At 43.5% G+C, this 19,107-nt stretch overlaps 1 protein-coding gene across 1 annotated transcript; it reads right to left on the bottom strand.

The window, feature by feature from the left end:
* Positions 1-1,035: 1,035 nt before the first annotated feature.
* TENT5B (terminal nucleotidyltransferase 5B) lies at positions 1,036-18,685 on the bottom strand. The gene is made up of 2 exons (XM_077481027.1): positions 18,160-18,685; positions 1,036-2,173 (listed from the first exon to the last, which is right to left on the bottom strand). The coding sequence occupies exons 1-2, from the start codon at positions 18,358-18,360 to the stop codon at positions 1,145-1,147; spliced, it is 1,230 nt and encodes a 409-aa protein (XP_077337153.1). The 5' UTR covers positions 18,361-18,685; the 3' UTR covers positions 1,036-1,144.
* Between the last annotated feature and the right edge of the window lie 422 nt (positions 18,686-19,107).

The following is a 19,107-nucleotide window of genomic DNA, read 5'->3' as shown; positions in this document are numbered from 1 at the left end:
CTGTTCTGAAAATAATCTGCATATTACTTAAACAGCCCTGGAATTTTGCAAAAATAAAGTTTAAAATAGCACAGCAACTTTTCACTGTAGGAAGTGTGGTGTAAAAAAAAAAAAAAAAGTCAGTCCTTAACATTCTGCATTTACCCAATATCCTGATACATCTCAATGTGGTGGACGATTGTAATACAGCTACAACAAGGGGGCATCAGTGGGGAGACCTGTTATAAATACAGAGGGTATTCTAGAACTATTCACAATCCTGAAGGTAGGCAGATTGCATTCTTCCGGGTGCAGTTTTCTAAAGACAGCTCAACTTTAATACCTTTCAAAATTTAATCATTGTAAGCCAATAAGTTTTAGTATGTGGTGAACTTAAGTTTTGAAAATACCCTACCCTGACAATATTTGTACATCAGTACTTCTAGGAGGGCAAACTGAGGGGGTGGAATTCACACCACACTATTGCATCTGGCCACTATAGAGGCCTTAGAATTTGGAGTTGACATGATCTACATTTAACTAAATAAAGCAGTGACAAACTGAAGTGGCCCCATAGCACCAAACAAAATATTGAAGTCCTTTTTTTAAATGAAAGACTGATATAAAACACTGGAATTCTCTGCAAATGCTAAGTGTATAAAGATATGGCACTTAAAACACTACAAAACTAAAAAGTTTGGGTCACCAACAGCTACTTTACCCTATAAATCAGTGATGTAATGACAAAAGTCAGAAGAAGCTGAGCTGGTAGGTTGTTCAGCAATTCGAACACTGAAAGTAGGCAGAAAGGATCTCTGGAAGCTAGGAGTTAAACCAGGCACTTGAGTGGTAACTCCTATTCTTTGGTCCAAACACCCAGTATTTACATTTCTAAAGCCTGCAGCAGTTTTACATAGAAGTTGTAGGGGGGGGGGGGGGGGGGGAAGAGGAAAAAAAAAAAAAACACACACACTTGAGAATACTAATGGTAGTCCTTCAGTAAGTCCTGTTTGATGGAAAGGGTATATGCAAATAAATGCATTCATGATCTCCAGCTAGGAGGAAAAAGCCACTTTAATTAGAACATAAAAAAGGTAGGTTTCCCCGTCAAGCGTAGGAGACCAACAGGCAAAGCATATACCCCAGTCACTGCTCAGCCTGCATGTCAGTTGCAGCATGGGAGCCATGTCTGATATGAGGAGTGACTGCAGGACACAAGAGGCTGTAAAGGAGTGAAATAGTAGCTGTTGTAGTTCCCATCACTCATGAATGGAGCTGGCTGGTAGTAGCAGGTGAAATTTGGGACAGCTGGGACAGCGTTCTGCTCAGATAGTACCTGAAGTGCTAAAGAGGCAATTAGTGTCAATGTCTGGCGCCTCTCATGTCCCATTAAACATACTGTGCTCTCATTCACTACATTGTGAAGGGTCATCAGGCAATCATAACGCTTGCCTTCCATGCCCACAAAGTGGTCCTGCAGGTAGCACTTTAGCTTTCTTAACTGTTCTCTTATATCTGGGAAATCTATGAAGTATCGAGAGCACATGTACCGCTGCATTGTTTTCATATCCACTTCTGATTTTGGTTTAAATCCACGAACCAGCAAGTTGCAGTATTTAAGAAGTCCACCTCCCCTGATCTCTTCTGGGTTACGTGTAGCAATGATCTTGTTACGCAAGTGGTCCATGGATTCCTCAAAGTTTCCATACATGCTCTCTCCAGTCACAGTGGGATGGAAGCTTTGAGTCATAAGAGCGTCTGAACACTGGTTGAATAAAAGCATTGAATCTAGTATGATCTGGAATGAGTCAACACTAAACTCAAACTGACGTCTTAGAGTGTCCACAAACTTTAATTCCATGTTTTTTCCATTGTTATTTGACAAGGATATCAGACTCCAGCGATCACTTTCAGTACAAACCTTAACTAGCTTCTGTACATAAGCTTCCTTTAAAGTCATCGGCGTGATCTTTTCCTTGTTAACACCAGGTGGCAGGAAGTCCAAGAGGCAATCCAACACTGCATGCTTCACCACCTGAAATGCATCAGGCCCTTTCAAGTCAACCATAAATATAAGGTCCAAATCTTTATATCCAAGACCACTGTCTTCATGCAGCACATGACTTGCAGCAGAACCATTTAGTCGCACATTGTGAACTACAATACCCTTTTGCTGTAGGCGACTTCGCACCACCTGCAAGAGAACACAACAGTTGTGAATGCTAGCAAACCAATAATTAAAGATGCAGTTTCCTATAAATTAAACATGCTAGATTATCATTCCCCTACCCCTCCCACTGTAGTGGACCAAAAAAATATAAAAATAGATACCACTGGTTTCATAGTCAATATTGGAGCAGGATTAACTCTTAATGCTGCAAAGGATGTTCAGCCGGTGGTCTCTGCATAAGGTTTGAGTGTCTTTCTAAAGTCCCATCAGCCTGTTTTAGTTATGCTTTGTACAGTAAAATGCTATTGTACTATTGCCAACAATTGCACAAATATAGAAATGTATATGGAAGTTAACTGCAAATCCAGCATTTTAAATCTGACAAATTGAGCCAGTTTTGTTTGCATTGTGGATTAAAGTACTACAAAGTTAGGTGTTTAATGTATTCTCAGCATTAGGGTAAGAGATGCCCTAGTACTATACTGTGCCACTGTCCAAGCACTTTGGAGTATGTCAAGCCAAAGTTTTATTTCTTAGGTATATGTTATACCATGTTCGTGTGTTAAAGTATCCTGCTCTTCACATTTGTCTGAAATACCTGGTGAACCTGCCAATTGCTCCGTGCCCCAATTTCAAACTGACCACAGTAGGCATAACAGCACATCTTAATGGGGTCAGCTTTCTGAGATGGATAGAAAAATACACCTTTATGATATATACTCATCTACCCACATAACTTTTTTTATAGAAATAAAAAACAAGTTTTACAAGGCAGGGTTCACATACTTTAACCTGCAGTCCATAGTCACTGTTGCCGCTTCCAATTTACAAAGGGTGGTGAGGGCCTAGTGATAGGCTCCCATCACTATGCAATTTAACTGCTGGGAAGAGTGCTAGGGTGTGGTTTAGGGACCAGCTGCAGGAGGAAAAAACCCACACAATGTTTTTTATTATTTAAAGTTGAACTGGCTCACAATCTTAGAGTGTAGAGTAATTGGAAGCAGAGCTACCCCTATAGGACTGTCAGATTAGATAGTCTACCTCAAGCTATTTGAGGCTATCCAGTGGAGAAATACACCAAGTTGAAGGTTTACATATGGAAGGACCAGCAGCACTAGTTTCTCTGATACAGCAGAGAAGTTGTCAACATATCTGGAATCCTGCCAGTAAAAGGGATGGTGTATAAAACATGCAGGAGGACACCACATTCCTAGCCATCAGCACAAATCCTTAACTGTGATAGGTCTATGACACAGGACCATCCTTTGTGACTCACCAACTGCATTCTTTCCATCATACGTGGCCGTTTGCAAGGAGCTCTGGCAGGGACCAGAAAAGGGGAGGATTTGGGCTGCTCAGTGCAAAAACCATTGAACTTAGCAGGCAGACTTTTTTTAAACACAAAGCAAGGGTTTATAACCACTACCTTGATTTACCAAGTCTGTTGAAAATTAAATAGTCCGCTTCAAAAACAAAGCATATGGACCCCCTCATATTTGGTCTGGTGCATTCAGGGTTCGTTCAAACTGGTGATCTGGTTTTCCACATTGGAAAAATGTAGGGCTGAAACGAATAGATTAATGGGCCAGCAACATAATGGGTTAAAAACGAAAATCAGCCCTTTATAGTACAGAAAGCAAATAATCACTACTGTAAAAAATTAACCCCTTACAGTAGTGATTTGCTTTTTGTGTACTATAAAGGGCCAATTTTAGTTTTAACCCATTATGTTACCAACTTTGTTAGGCCAGAAACCCACTAGTTCATTCACATGGTTTCCTATGGGACACGTTCATGTTTTTCAGCCACTGCCATTTGGAACAGGTCGGGTTTTTTTTTTTTTTTTTAAATGCCATATTGTGCTTTTTGGTTCAATATACTTAAATGAGACACTGCAGAAACACGTTTTTTGCAGGAATTTGTTTTTTAATCTGCCCAACAAATTGGCAAAAAATAAAAATGCAAATTGCAACAAAACCACATGCGCAAAAAAATAAATAAAAAAATAAAAATAAAAAAAGAAACACACTTCAGAAACAGATCAAAAAGGTAAACTGCACAGGTACGAGCCTTATGCTGACCACACGATTGATTTTCAGGTGACAATATTCGAAAAATCATTCGCTGAATAAATGATGTTTGAAATTTTCACTTTTTAAAGTGAATGTCATTTCTGAACAAAAACGACATACACTGTCTAAGAATTCCTTTTTACCAAGAAGTTTTCAATTTCCAAATTTTCCCCATCACTGGTTGAAAAATTGTCGATTTGACCTCACAAGCAATTAGAAAATCAAAAACAAACGTTCTTAAAGCAGTTCACCCTAAAGAGAAAGTTCCGCTAATCTGACCCCTCCCCGGTGCCACAATCGGCACCTTTCAGGGGGGAGGGGGTGCAGTTACCTGGATAATCCAGGTATCTGCACCCACTTCCGAGCAGACTGCCGCAGATGCTCCGCCCCCCCGTTGTGTTCTGGGAAACACACAGTTCCCAGAGACAGCGGGGGACCATAAGAGACGTGCAGCGCGACTCGCGCAGTAGGGAACAGGGCATTGAAGCTGTAATGCTTCACTTCCGATTCCCTGACAGAGGATGGCGGCGGGGCAGCAGCGAGACGAGCGATTGCTCGTCATCTGCCACCGACATCGCTGGACCCTGGGACAGGTAAGTGATTTTATTTTAAAAAAAAAGTCAGCAGCTGCAATATTAGTAGCTGCTGGCTTTTAATATATTTTTTTGGTGCAGAACCGCTTTAAAATGACTTTTGAAGGAAGACTTTAAAAAAACCACCAAAGTGATTCAAATCTTATATTTACCAGATTCACCTCTCTTCTGTCTTATTCTCAGAGTGGATTAGATATTTTGCACCCCAACCATAAAGTTGGTTATTCATATTTACCACTGCATAGAGATTTAAATATCTTTTAAAACTTTACATATTAACCAAATTACACACATTTTTAATGTTATTAACTGAACCAATTAGCCAACTAATAGATTATGAAAATAGTTGCAGCCCTAGATGAAATAAAAATCAAATAGAACGCAATTGTTCCCCTTACACTGGTTTGCATTTTCACACAGTACACTGCATGGCACCACTCTATAGTCAAATGTAAAGGTGTAATTTAAAGGGAGAAGATAAAAATTCCTACAGGGGCTTCTACTACATCTGCCTGCATGAAAACCCCTCATGAACTAGGCATTACGCATGAGGTGTAGCCATATAATTTACTATTACACACAAGGTGTTTTTACATTTAGGCACTACAAGTTATATATTAGAGCACATAATCAGTGCATAGGCAAAACACTTTACCAGCCTCACAGGATTCTATCAGAGCCAACCCCCCCCCCCCCCCAACCAAACACATACAAGATCTGCACAGCCAGCAAGTCTCCATGCTCTGACATGTTTTCTTGAGACAATTCTCCCCTCAGCGTCTGTCAGGCCTCCAAGCTTTGATCAGACAGGTGTGTATTTTAATCCAGACACTCCCATGTTATTTAACCTTTTATGCTGTTAAAATAGTCAGAACCAATTTGCAGATAGAAAAATCAAAAAGCTTACCAATTTTACAGCTACTGTATGTATATGCATACATAGATGTGAGCTGGTCTTATATGGAAACTGGAACAGAGGGAAGATTGTTGCCTAGAGCAACCAGATTACTAAGTCTCTGGACTAAATTGAAAAGTAGGCCATTTATAAACTACTGATTGCCAGGTGCTACAGCCCCATCTCATTTGCTTGCTTCTCCCTCATATCTCAAGAGATGATCCAAGTATATCCAGCAGGTTAAAGAGGAAGTAAACCCTGATGAGTTTACTTCCTCTTTCATTCCCTGCAAAGGCAAAGCATAATTGACTACTATGCATCGCATAGTAGTCCATTATGTGTCACTTACCTGACACAGGAGCCAGCGAAGTCACCACTGTCCCCTGTAGTCTGCCGCATCCATCTTGTTGGTGGGGTCTCGCAGCTCCGCTGCTGTCATTCTGCGAAGCCACGATGGCGTCACTCCCGCGCATGGGAGCCGACACGTGTGGCAGCTCCGTCGCTGAGAATGCCGCGCTCAGTGCGCCTGCGTGCCGCTGTCTACGGCGCATGTGCCGTAGACAGTGGTGCCTGTTTTCAGGCAAATATCTCCTAAACCATATAGGCTTAGGAGATATTGCTTGGACCTACAGGTAAGCCTTAATCTAGGCTTACCTGTAGGTCAAAGTGGTTTGTAAGGGTTTACAACCACTAAGTTTACATAATAAAAAGTAGAGAAAATTGATTTGCTAATAAAGCCCCAGTTTCCTGGTGTTCGCTGCATGTTAATTCTGACCCCATCCTCCCAGAGTGTGTTGTGTAGTCAAATGGCTTAAATTTATGACAGAACGGTCTGCCATAAATGCATCCTTCTGCCTGTCAGCAGTCATGTTCACTGAGACACCCATGTGCAGCTCAGTGAACAGCTGCAATCCTGATCAGCCCCAGGGCAATAAGACTCCTGTGCACATGCATGGAAGTGGCATCATTGTGACCTGGCCCATCAAATAGGCCTGGGACCTGGAAGGACGAGGGGGTGAAGACAGAAGTGCTGGAGGACACTATAACAAGCAAGTCTGCCATAATGTAGTATGATGTGCATACTATTAAGTTATGGCATAATTTAATAGTATGCACAGCACACTACATTATGGCAGACTTGCTTGTGCCAAAATAGGTGTATAAACCTTGTGGCACAGTGAGAAGCCAAAACAGTGGACTGATAAGCAGCATTAAAGCATGTTTGGGTGGAAAACTGCACCACACCTTACTTTAGACCTGTCAGGAACAGCTGTATGATAATACTCTCAGGACTGTAATTATCTATGTGGCATAGTAAGAACCTGTTAATAGCTTTACACTTTAGAGGCCAATAAGCTCAATGACACCTCAGTTTAAAGTCTAAGCTTTTTTTTTACCATCTCCATTCTAGATCAAGTACTTGGCAGTCTGGTGTCCCATTTACAATAATCTACTGTTAGGCCACAGAAATAAACAGGATTTTTACATCAGAATATGTGCAATACTTATAATGCATTTTGTAAGAATATTTTTGAATGAACTTTGAAGCTTTTTTAATCATAAAACTACTTCCCAAGATACTGCATGAACAGTCAAAAAAAAAAAAAAAAAAAAAACCAATTTCTTGCTTTTTACAGCAAAGAAATAAAAGTGATCTGCACCAACAAGGCAAGAACTAATATGGCTATAGACTGAGTACCTAGTGAGTGAGCACCAAGTACACACATTCTGACCCATCTGTAACATTACACAGGCAGGTACAGGTAGAGGGCAGGCCAAGTGTTTAGGCTCATACCTTCAAGTGATTGGGTATTGGCATTCTTCTGAAGATACACCCACATATCTGGTAGACTGGGCATGTAAATGCAAGAGTTGTCCTCAGTGCAAGCTCTAGCAATCAAGATTCATCCATTCTGCAATTGTGGGCTTGGAAGAAATCTGTACTTTGAGCACCTGATGACCAAACTTATGAGGCAGACTAAAGGCTCTGACTAGGCATAGGCCGTGAAAAGTGTTCTTTGGAGAAGTGCACAATGATGGGACTAAATCTGAGATGAAGACTGACTTTGGGAAGACAGGGTGGTCCTGGGTGAAGACAACCTTTCCTTTGTGAAGCATTAGGAACAGCTCCTTACAGGAGAGATCACAATGAAAAGGGGTACTGCAAGGAGGTTATCCAATGAAATATCCCACAATTTATTTAAAGGGAGGTTTCTTTCAGGGTAGAGAACACAAAGTTGAGACCAAGAAGCACAGTACTGTGGTGGGGTGTATTGCAAGATACTGCTTGAAGGCAGGCATTACAAGGAATGCAAAAACAGAGGTCTTTGAAAGATGGAACATACCAAGACCCATCAAGAGCACTTAAAGTTTTGCTAACCCCACAACACTAAAGTCAGTCTGCATATGCAGTAAAGCATGCTTGTTATACTCACTGTGGAACCCAAGAGGTTAATTCTGCAAATTGTGTTCTGTCCCCGATTCTCTCCCCCCCCCCCCCCTTTTACTGTCCAAACCATCTGCTGATAGTACAGAGCCTTGGAGGCATTCTGCACACCCTCAGTTTGGTGTGCATTTTTGGCAGGTTGCAAGTGAACAGCATGGGGCCCAATCAGCACTGTCTGGACCAGGAGTGTCCAAACTTTTCAAAGTGGGCCAAATTTGATGAAGTGAACATGTGAGGGCCAACCATTTTTGCCTGTTTCTGAACCATTAAAATTTGGTCCAAGCACCAATAAACTGACAAGAATTCTTGCCTTTGTGGCTGTGTGTAGTGAAGAGATGAGCTTGGGTGTGTTATTTTAATATACTCCATTTATCAGTGTATAACATGCACCTTCAGGAGGTATGTTTCAGAAAAAAAAAAAAAAATTTAACCGAAGCAAAATAAGGGTCAGTGCCCATCAATCCAGCCCGATGCCCACCTGTAGCCTTGGAGGCAACAGGGAGGGTGCACCAACAGATTGCATACAGGAGAATCAGTTTTTGGTGGCCTCTGTAAACCCTTAAAACCACTTTGACCTACAGGTAAGCCTAGATTAAGGCTTACCTGTAGGTCCAAGAAATCTCCTAAACCGTGTAGGTTTATGAGATATTTGCCGAAAGACAGGCACCGCTGTCTACGGCACATGTGCCATAGACAGCGGCACTGCCAAAGGCGAATATGCTGCGCGTGGCAGCTCCTGTGCGCATGCGCAGGAGTGCCATCATCATGGCTTTGCCAAATGACAGCGGCGGAGCAGGGAGACCCACCAAGAAGATGGATGTGTGGACTACAGGGGACAGTGGTGACATCACTGGCTATGTGTCAGGCAAGTGACACATAATGGACTACTATGTGATGCATAGTAGTACATTATGCTTTACCTTTGCAGGGAATGAAAGGAAGTAAACCCATCAGGGTTTACTTCCTCTTTAATACAAAGTCCTGCCTCCTATGGACAGAACAGTCATCCAATGGCAGCACAGGAGAAGGGACTTCCCATGACAGAGGCCACCGTGTAAACCAGAAATTCTCCTGCATGTCTGTCACTCGTCCCACCCTCTCCAAGGCAGCCAGCATATATCTTGTGGCCCTGGGGATTTGTTGGGGGCCACAAAAGATATACATGTCCAAAACCAGAATGTGGGCTGCAATTGACCTGCGGGTTGGACTTTGGAATGCTTGATCTAGACAGTGTGGTCAGGTGTCCTGAAGATTCCTACAAGCTTTAAGCAGATGTCACAAGACTGCTATAAACTGCTGATGAGAAGAGTTACTTAGTAAATATAAAACTAAAATTGCATTTCCATGTTCTGTGAAGTGTGGGAGAACAGGATAGTGAATGCAGGGTTCCTAGGTTTAGTAACACCTGAAGGCCAAAAAAAAAAAAAAAAAAAATTGTAATCTCTGGGATTAAAAACCATTTGTGCTCACACCCGGGATCTTTTGCCACTTCAAGCAAAGAATTTTTTTTTTTTTTTTTTTTTTTTTTTTAGGAATCTTACTAAAGACCTGGATTCCAAGAGCCATGCTGTTAAAGCCAAAGACTGAAGCAAGATGAACAGAGCAGATCTTCCTTCAATTGTAATTATTTATTTTTTTGGCAAAAAAGAAAACAGCAAAAATTTGCACCATTGGGAAGGAGTATATTAGTCTGAACAGAGGCGAGAGAATCAAAGCCTCAGAGGCTGGGGCTAAAGAATGTTTGGTCCTGGCTTTTCAATTAGATTTGGAGGCTGGCAGGTCTACAGCCAAAGTTCCATTTTCATCGTATCGTACTTATGTCCAGGTAAAGGGCCCATTTGTTGAAATTTGGAAAGCAACTGCTGGACTTTCCAACCATGACATTATCTGGATCGCTTTAAAAACTGCCAGACTGTGCCCCCCCGTTGGTGGTTAATGCAAGCCATGGCATAGTTTAACCACATCCCGATGGGTGCAGAAGGAGAGTCCAAAGTTGCCCAACCATCTGCTATGAGCTCCAGGATGTTGATGGAGGCGTGGCTTCCAAAAGGTGAACATGCTCCCTGGACCATGAGGGAATGAATACTCCTTCCCAGTCCAAGGCTGTCATCACTGCAGTGATTATAAAGAAATGTCCCCGTTAGGGCTGGGCTTGAAATCCACCAAGATCAGGGAGCTCATTAAATTGGACAAATGGTATAGCCTTTAAGGCTACCATAAAGCCTAGAACACCATGAGGAGTCTCACTGAGGTCTGATTTAAATTAAACTTTATTACAAGCACTCTGGTATTCTGGGGGGAGAAAAATCTTTGCAGCTTTCTACAACACTGTCCCTGTCTTTATAGCATACCTTTTTAGGACAGGCCTATCAGGACCTGACTCTGGTAGAGGACCAGGAAAAATTGTCCTGGACAAAGATAGCCATCTTAAAGCCATTTGTTCAAGGATCTGACAGATGCAGAGATCAGTTAGAGCTGGCTCCTACTCTGGTGCAAGGGGCTCATTGTCACCCAGACAGTGTTGTGCAGGCCTTCAATTGGTCACTTGTAGTTTTGCAATTGCTCCCTTCCTCCTGATCTCTGCAACAGCTATGTGCGAGGTTATTTTCTTGTCAAGAACTAAAAGTAGGGTGCATAATTACAGGGTAAGCAGGTCCTGAGAAGAATGCAGCAACCTTTTTTTTTTTTTAGGACGTCCGTCACAAATCTTCATGGTGCAAGGGTGGGAGAAGAGCCCTTTTAAAGGCCAATATCACACCTGGTCATCCACCGAGTGTAAATGGAGTGGTTTACTGCCAAATTGGAAAGTTTTACACTAATGAATACAATTCATACAACTGATTGTCAGATATAGGATGATCATGTCTTACTGGTCCACTGTACTGTTTACAAGTTCAGGCTTCACTTGACAGTAAGCATGTCTTCACCCCCAACCCTCTTTCTTGGCAAGATTAAATTTGTTGCAGAGGATTCTTAAAGTTTGACCATGAGTCAGACACAAGGGAGAAATGACAGTGGAGGTGTCTGAACACTTCCAAGTTGCCACATTGCTGTGCAAGAGAAAAAAAACCTGCAGATTAAATTACAATATGGCCCGTTTAGTCATGATGCTTTAACCACTTCAGCCCTGGACCATTTTGCTGGCCAAAGACCAGACCAATTTTAGCGATTCGGCACTGCTGCGCTTTGACAATTGCGGTCATGCTATGTGGCTCCCAAACAAAATTGGCGTTCCCCCCCCCCCCCCGATAAATCTGACCTATTAAAAAAAAAAAAAAAAAAAAAAAAACCCCACACACCAACCCACCCTCAGTTTTGTAACAATAGGGAAACCATGAGGTAAAAGGACCTGTGCCTTGTACTGCCAAGGAACAGATTTTTTTCTGGCAAGTCAAAAACCCTATAGTAAAAATAAAGGATCTTTATGCCAACCATGGAGGTCCAAAAGTAGTCCAACTGAAAAGACTACACAGCAAACAATGCCAACCGGCCCATGTAACAAGTGGGTCAAGAAGGTTTGACATACTAAGAAACCAAATGTCCAAGGATGCCCACAAAGCACTAAGCTCAAAACGTGAGCCTTAGCAAGGAAGAGTGTAACCCCATCTTTTAGGTCCTCATTCAAGCATGACGACTTGTCCAATTAACCTAATGTGAAGCAAGAAGCCCCAGCAGGAACCATCAGGAAGAACAAGACTTCAACTGCCTTATAGAGACTAACCAAGAGATACACTCATAAGTGCAAAGCTCATCGGGCAAGAAGGAGAAATTTCCTTGGGATGTATCAGAACAGGACATGAGGGGGACTGTCCTGGGAGCCACCTTAGGGATGAAAGTCTTCAGGCTGGAGGACAATCTGGGCACTTTAGGAAAGACTACAGGATAGAGCTGCTAACCCAGAGCAGCTCCCTCTGCACATTAATCACAGGAGGTTGCCTAGTCATTATTCCATGCATAAAAAAGTACTTCTACAGAAAGGTGTTCTATAAAATGAGGAGGAAGGGCAGTGACAGGATGCCCACCATGTCCAAAGAATGCCTAGCATAAAACAGAATGGGTTTTGCTTCCTTTTTGCAAACCCTGCAAATTAAAAGCATAAAGGGCTAGCGTGCACATAGTAGCCCAATGTGACACTTGCATACAAACAAACCCTGCAGTGTCCCCTGTTTAGGCCACATCCATCTTCACCCCTCTTCCTTCCGGGACTGCAGACGTCGGCTCTGTGACATCACTCGTACTGGGGAAGAAACAGCACATGTGCTAATATTGGCGCACTACAAGGGAAATATCACCTAAACTGTGCACATTTAAGGAGGCGTTTTCACTACCTATAGGCAAGCCTTACCTAAAGGTAAAAAACAAAAAGGGTTTACAACCACTTAATTGTCATCGAAGTCTTAGATTTTATTGAAGAAACTCATTCCTAAAAGAATGCAGCCTAGTCTGGTTAAGTATGACCAAAATTTACAGCGCAAGCATTTGGTCACCACTTGCTGATAGCTGTGTGGGTGTGGAGACTGACATTAGTCACCATGTTGTACGTCTAGTCCTATACAATTATACATATATTACGACATCTCTGGAATCTTAGCATGCCATCACTGCAGTCAACTTTCAGGAATTTATAGCGGAGGTCCACCCTAAAGTGGACCTTCCGCTCATCAGAACCCTCCCCCCCTCCGGCGCCACAATTGCCACCTTTCAGGGAGGAGGGGGGTGCAGATACCTGTACAGTACAGGTATCTGCACCCACTTCCAGGATAGCTCTCTGCGGAAAGGGGCGTAGATTACGCCCCTTTCCGCAAGTGCCCCGCTGCCTGCTGGGAAACACATAGATCCCAGAGGCAGCGGGGACCGTCCTTATTGCGCAGCGCAACTCACGCATGTGCAGTAGGGAACCGGGAAATGAAGCCGAAAGGCTCCATTTCCTGATTCCCATACCCAAGATGGCGGCGGCAGGACCCGAGAGACGATCTAGAGATCGGCTTCGGGTGCCGACATCACGGGCGCGCTGGACAGGTAAGTGTCACTATTTTAAAAGTCAGCAGCTGCAGTATTTGTAGCTGTTGGCTTTAAAAAAAAAAAAAAAAAAAAAAAAAAAAGCGGAGTCCCAGCGGACTCCCGCTTTAAATGAAAACTTATGGTTTTATTGCAGCAAACATTAGTTATTGTTAACAGCTGTCATGACATGCTTATTGCAAAAAATGTTTGAGTCCTGCAACCAGAAGAGTAGACAAGCTAGCAGTTACTAGAACAAGCATCAGTAGAAGCTTTTCCCTCCCATCCTGTTCTGGGAGGAAATTTAAATGTTTTATATTCACCCCACCCCCCAAAAAAAAATATAATATAAATATAATATATTATTGTGCACAACCACAGATCTATTTCATTTCAATCCCTTCCATTTTTAAGTACCCACTCCCCCTGCCAGGGTGGCACAGGTGTAGCATCCAGCCCTGCTGCCAACAGCCAAAGATCTATGAAATATTGAAATACATTGGATGCAGTGACAAGCTAGTTAGTACTCCTTTAGGGTCAAGTGCCGTTCTTCATTCTGGTCAAACATCCCTAATGACTGAACATCTCTTGCTGGCTGCACCCCATGCCAAGGCCTAATTTGTGGGCATCTTTATTTGAGAGAAGCCATAGGCAACACTGAGCCACGTTTGGCTTTTGTGGAGTCAGCATTGGTCCAACAGAACTGAGCGATCAAAGATCACCTCAGAGATTTGTAAGCAGCGCGCTGGCGACGGTCAGTCACTGGCTCCCTGGAACACCAAGCTGTGGATGAGTGGCTGGCTCAGGTTCTCAGTGGGTAACAGAGCTGGATCCAGAGTTGTGGGTGGATCCCGACTATTGCCACAATCTTGCCCTAGCCTGAACCAGCTCCGACATCAGCCAACTTCAGCTGAAAACAGGTCACAGGAGCGCAGAACAAACTGCACTCCTGTGATCCAAGCGTTGGCTGTACTTCAATGCAACCTTGTGACACAGAATAGCTATAAAGTGTATGTTAGCCTTACATTTTAACCTCTTGCTGCCAGCACCTCCCAGCCCTTTAAGGTTTGTGACACCAAGAGGCTGGGTGCGGCTCAAGATCACATGACCATCATGACTGACGGTCATGTGGTCCAAAATCTCATTTAAGTGAGGGTAACTGTAGGGAGCATGTACTTGGCACAGATGTATTGGGGTAGTTAACGCAAATATGAAGCACCATGGCGCTAAAAGGCCACATATGGCTGATGCCAAAGGGTTAAAGTACATTAAACCTAAATATTTAGACATTTCCTAGTCTTTCACCTATATAGGAAAATAAAAACCCTTCTAGAAGTGTAAATATCAGTAATAGGTGTTGGCAAGTTGCCAGATATTTCAAGTTCTGACTATTTGCATTATCTAGATTCAAAAATGTGACATGCCACCAAAGCCATTTATTATGGCTCAGCACAATCTAATCCTTACTAGTCTGGCATTAAGGACCCACAAAGTTAAATGTACACATCTTGTGTCTGTAGTCAGACTTTATGCATGGTAAGTGTTAACTACTGATTAGATTGATTAGTTGGATGGATAAATAGGCTATATAGAAACAAGTCTGCAAGTCACTTTATGACTTGCTAATCCACAAAATTACACCCAGGGATTAGCTTTAATTTGTTACAATCTAGACAGTGTTGAGCAACATTACACTATGCATAAGTCAAACATTAATAGCTTTATCCTGCACTCATCAGGTTGAAGTGCAAAAAAGTAAACGCCAAGGTCTTAATTTGCAGATAAAAATGCCCTAAAGTGATCCTACTGCAGCAAAAAGATTTACAAACTAAGGGTACTGGCACTGAAGCAAACAAAAGTTGAACAGATAAACTGGTCATAAACTGGCTAGTCCAGCAGGGAACAGACACATTTTTGATCAGTGTGGCCACCCCCACTTGAAAGAAATTATTAAACTTTTCAAAAGAACATGTCGGAAAATTCACTGATCAGTGCATTCTGACAGCAGTGGGTGCCATGGTCAAAACACAATGTTCTGGTGGGAAGGGGGCTATCCAAAGTTTGGAGACCATTCTACAGGCCAATTAGTACAATACTTAGAACAGAGGCAGGAGCAGGTTTAAAATGGTTGTATAAGCAGAAGAGTTTTTACCTAATCTTATGTAGCAGAATAAAAAAAAATAAAAAAATAAAAAAAAAAAACCTTCTGCATGCACCTCTCCCCACAGCCTCCCCTAAATACATACCTGAGCCCAATCTCAATCCAGCGATTTTACAAGAGCCAAGGCCCTCTGCATCCTTATTAGCTCAGATACATCAGCTGGAGCCATCAGGGCCAGGACCGAGCCCCATGTGTCCTATGGACAGAACAGGGCTTGGGAGTGAGCATACACAAGTGCCCACATAGCAATCTGCAGGGAAGGGGAGCTCAGCATGCCAACAGGGGACCCAAAAAAGGAGGATCAGGGCAGTTCTGTGCAAAACTATTGGCATGTAGTTTATTTTTAAACCCATTATGTTACTGACCGATTAATCGTTGAAATTAGTAATCGATTAATTTCATAATCGATTAGTTGTTTCAGCCCATTTACTGTGTAAATGTCACTGGAAGGGATGGGGTTAACACTAGAGGGCAATCAAAGGTGTAAAATGTGTTCCAACTGTGGGGGGGGGGGGGGGCCTCCAGGCACATAACAGATCACTGGGAACAGTAGATCCTTGTCACGTCTGTCAGACTGGGGAATCACCTAGTTTACAAAGGCAGTTCTCTGTTCTGCCTCTAAAAAGGCAAACAAGGCCACTGGTGGACTTTGAGTCCACCCGACCTGCGGGCACACTGTAGAGCCATGATAATTAACCACTTCAGCCCCAGAAGGATTTACACCCTTCCTGACCAGAGCATTTTTTGCAATACGGAACTGCGTCTCTTTAAACAATTGTGGTCGTGTGACATGGCTCCCAATCAAAATTGATGTCTCCCCCAAATAAAGCTTTTTGGTGGTATTTGATCACCTCTGCGTTTTATTTCTGCGCCATAAACAAAATATCAGCAATTTTGAATAACGCATTTTTACTTTTTGCTATAATATCCTCAAAAAAAAAGTTATATAAAACATTTCTCAGTTTAGGCCGATACGCATTCTACATATTTTGGTAAAAAAAAAAAAAAAAAAAAAAAAAAAAAAAAAAAAAAAAAAAAAAAAAATCGCAATAAGCCTTTTGTTTGCACAAAAAAAAAAAAAAAAAAGTTATAGCTTTTACAAAATAGGGGATCATTATGGCAGACAATTGTGACACTTTTTTGGGGGCCATTGGCATTAATACAGCAATCCCTACCGCAGTATCTGCATGAGGCGGCCAGGAAGAGGTTGAGCTCCAGCATGTTCGCACAGCCCACCAGGAATTCGGCACTGTACTGATCACAGGCAGTGACATTGTCCTGACGAGCGGCTGCAGAGATTGGGAAATGTCTCACTGCCTGTGATTAGCACAGCTCCGACTTCCTGGTGGGCTCTGCACGCGGGCTGTGCAAACATGCCGGAGCTCACCTGCCGCCGTAAAAAAGCGGTTGATAGGCAATTGGTTGAATAAGAACTCCTGCCTGGCACCACTCACTGGAGAGTTTGCCAGGAAGAGAGGCAGAGGGGGTGGAGTCATAAGAGGGCTAATGAAAGCAGAGAGCTGGAGGCGTGTCTAAATCCAGGAAGTGAACAGGCAGCTGTCCCCAGCTGAAATGGATGCATCCGGGAAGAGGGAGATTTCTGCAGTATATATGTGGAAAGTACAGAATCAAAATTGAGATTATATATAAAATCTACGCATCTCTTAATGGACTGCAGTTTGCTCAACATTTGTAGTAAAAAAAAAAAAAAAAAAAAAAAAAAAATTGTCATTCTGATGCTCCCCCCCCCCCCCCCAAAACAGAGTAGAGATCTATAGATATAATCTCCATCTACCAAAGTGTTTGGAGGGAAGCTTCAGAATGACTAAAAGTTTTTTTTTTTTTTATTACAAATTTTGAGCAAACTGCAGTCCATTAAAGTGGTTGTAAACCCTTACAGACCACTTTGACCTACAAGTAAGCCTAGATCAAGGCTTACCTGTAGGTCCAAGAAATCTCCTTAACCTACATGGTTAAGGAGATATTTTCCAAAAACCAGGCACCGATGTCTACGGCACCGCAAGTGAAGCTGAACAATGATGGCTCCCGCACGCATGCACCAAAAGTGACATCATTGCAGTTCCGGAGCCGTGACACCCAGAAGTCACTCCAGTATCATGGCAGCGACGGAGGTGGCGGCCGAGTGCTGTGGGGGGGCTTCGATCTCAGGTAAGTAATTCTTAATGAGCTAGTATGCTATGCATACTAGCTCATTATACCTTTGCATGGTGTATTTATTTTTACTTCCTCTTTAAGATGCGGAAAAAAATAAAATAAAGACCCCCTACACACCTATCCCCCTTCCCCACACTTACCTGTCCCTCATCACTGTAAGCACCCAGTGCTGTCCCAACTTTCTTCTAAGGGGACAGCAGGTGGAGAGATGGGCTACTGACAGTCAAACGCCTGAGAGGGAGCAGTGGGTGTGGCTTACTGGCACTGCATGTCTATGGACACACACTGCCTGGATTGTGAGTATGCCCGCTGCTTGCCAAGGAGTCACTTAGAGTGACTGAAAGGTGATGGGGGGGGGGGATTATATATATATCCCAGGCAGTAGCCTGCTGTGGGGAGCACATCGGTTACGTAATAGCCGCCTGTATGACCATGCAATGTTCTGAGGCAGCATTTTTCATTGGTGCCCATGAAGCCATGTCTGAGGGGAATTGTCTCCTAACTCTCTATAGGTCTCATAGAAGTCTCTATATGGTCGGCCTAGGGGTGCCAGGCTCGCTACACACCGGCTACAACTAGCGGAGACGACCTTTACAGGAACACGTGTGTGTGACAGGCCGGCCGGCGTCCCCTCCCCCTCCGGTCACATTGGATCTCACACGAGGCTTACCTGCACCAGGTGGCGAGGCCGGCATGACAAGGTGGGGAAGTTGCCTCTTCCGTGGATGGGCACGGTCTCCCCGAGGATGGCATCCAGGCGGCGGAGTTGCGGCCAGGAGAGGACGCTGAATCTAGGGGAGGGCAGTGGGGTGTCGGCCGCCGGTTGGCTGGACATGGCGTGTGCTCGGCGCTTTCCCCGGTCTCCTGACATTCAGTAATGAGGTGCTGAGTGAAGTCCCAGGCCGGTTCTCTGACACGCTTCGGCAGTTGGAGGGCCCCGGCAACAGGTCCTGCAGTCTTCACTACACGCTGCGGCTCAAGGAACGTGCTCGGCGTGGGGGGAGGCGGCGGCTGGCGCTTTAAACAATTAAAAACGGGGATTAAAAAGAAAAGAATTCTTGGGTGCAATAAAAGAGTAAAAACAAGTAAAAAGTGAACCGTTAGGCCGCTCGGGTGCCGCTGTCAGGGTCTTGGCTGAGTGGGGCGGGTCACACAGCGTTTGCCGGCACGCGGTAATAGCTGTTACTCCTGACAGCTGAAACACCCACTGAGCTGATCCCCTCCTCAAGCCTCTCCTCTTATATGCCGAGCTTTTATTAGAACTCATTGGCTGAGCCGGCCGTCACTCATATCCTCCTCCTGGTATTCCTTCTCTGATTTGTTCGGCAAACCTCGGTTGCCGCCTACTCGTAAGGTCGTCACACATAGCAGCAAGGCGCTGCTATTGGACAGCTGCCAGCGGCTCTTCAAGCTTATTGGTGAAGTACAAAATACCTCTAGGAGAAAGGAATCCCAGCGCTGATTGGCCCGTAGGAATGCCAGTTGGTTTAAAGGGACCAGCGGACCGGTTCCGGCGTGATGGCGAGATTAACGCTTTTGGTGCACGCAGCAGGAGATATATATATATATATATATATTTTTTTTTTTCTAATTATAAATTATAGAGCAAGGCTTTGTT

The sequence above is a fragment of the Lithobates pipiens genome, unplaced genomic scaffold (assembly GCF_037356315.1).
Source record: "Lithobates pipiens isolate NorthernLeopardFrog02 unplaced genomic scaffold, aLitPip1_a1.2 Scaffold_16, whole genome shotgun sequence".
Classification (NCBI taxonomy): Eukaryota; Metazoa; Chordata; class Amphibia; order Anura; family Ranidae; genus Lithobates; species Lithobates pipiens.
Note: the sequence above shows the minus strand (reverse complement) of the source record. Positions and strands in the feature narration are given on the sequence as shown.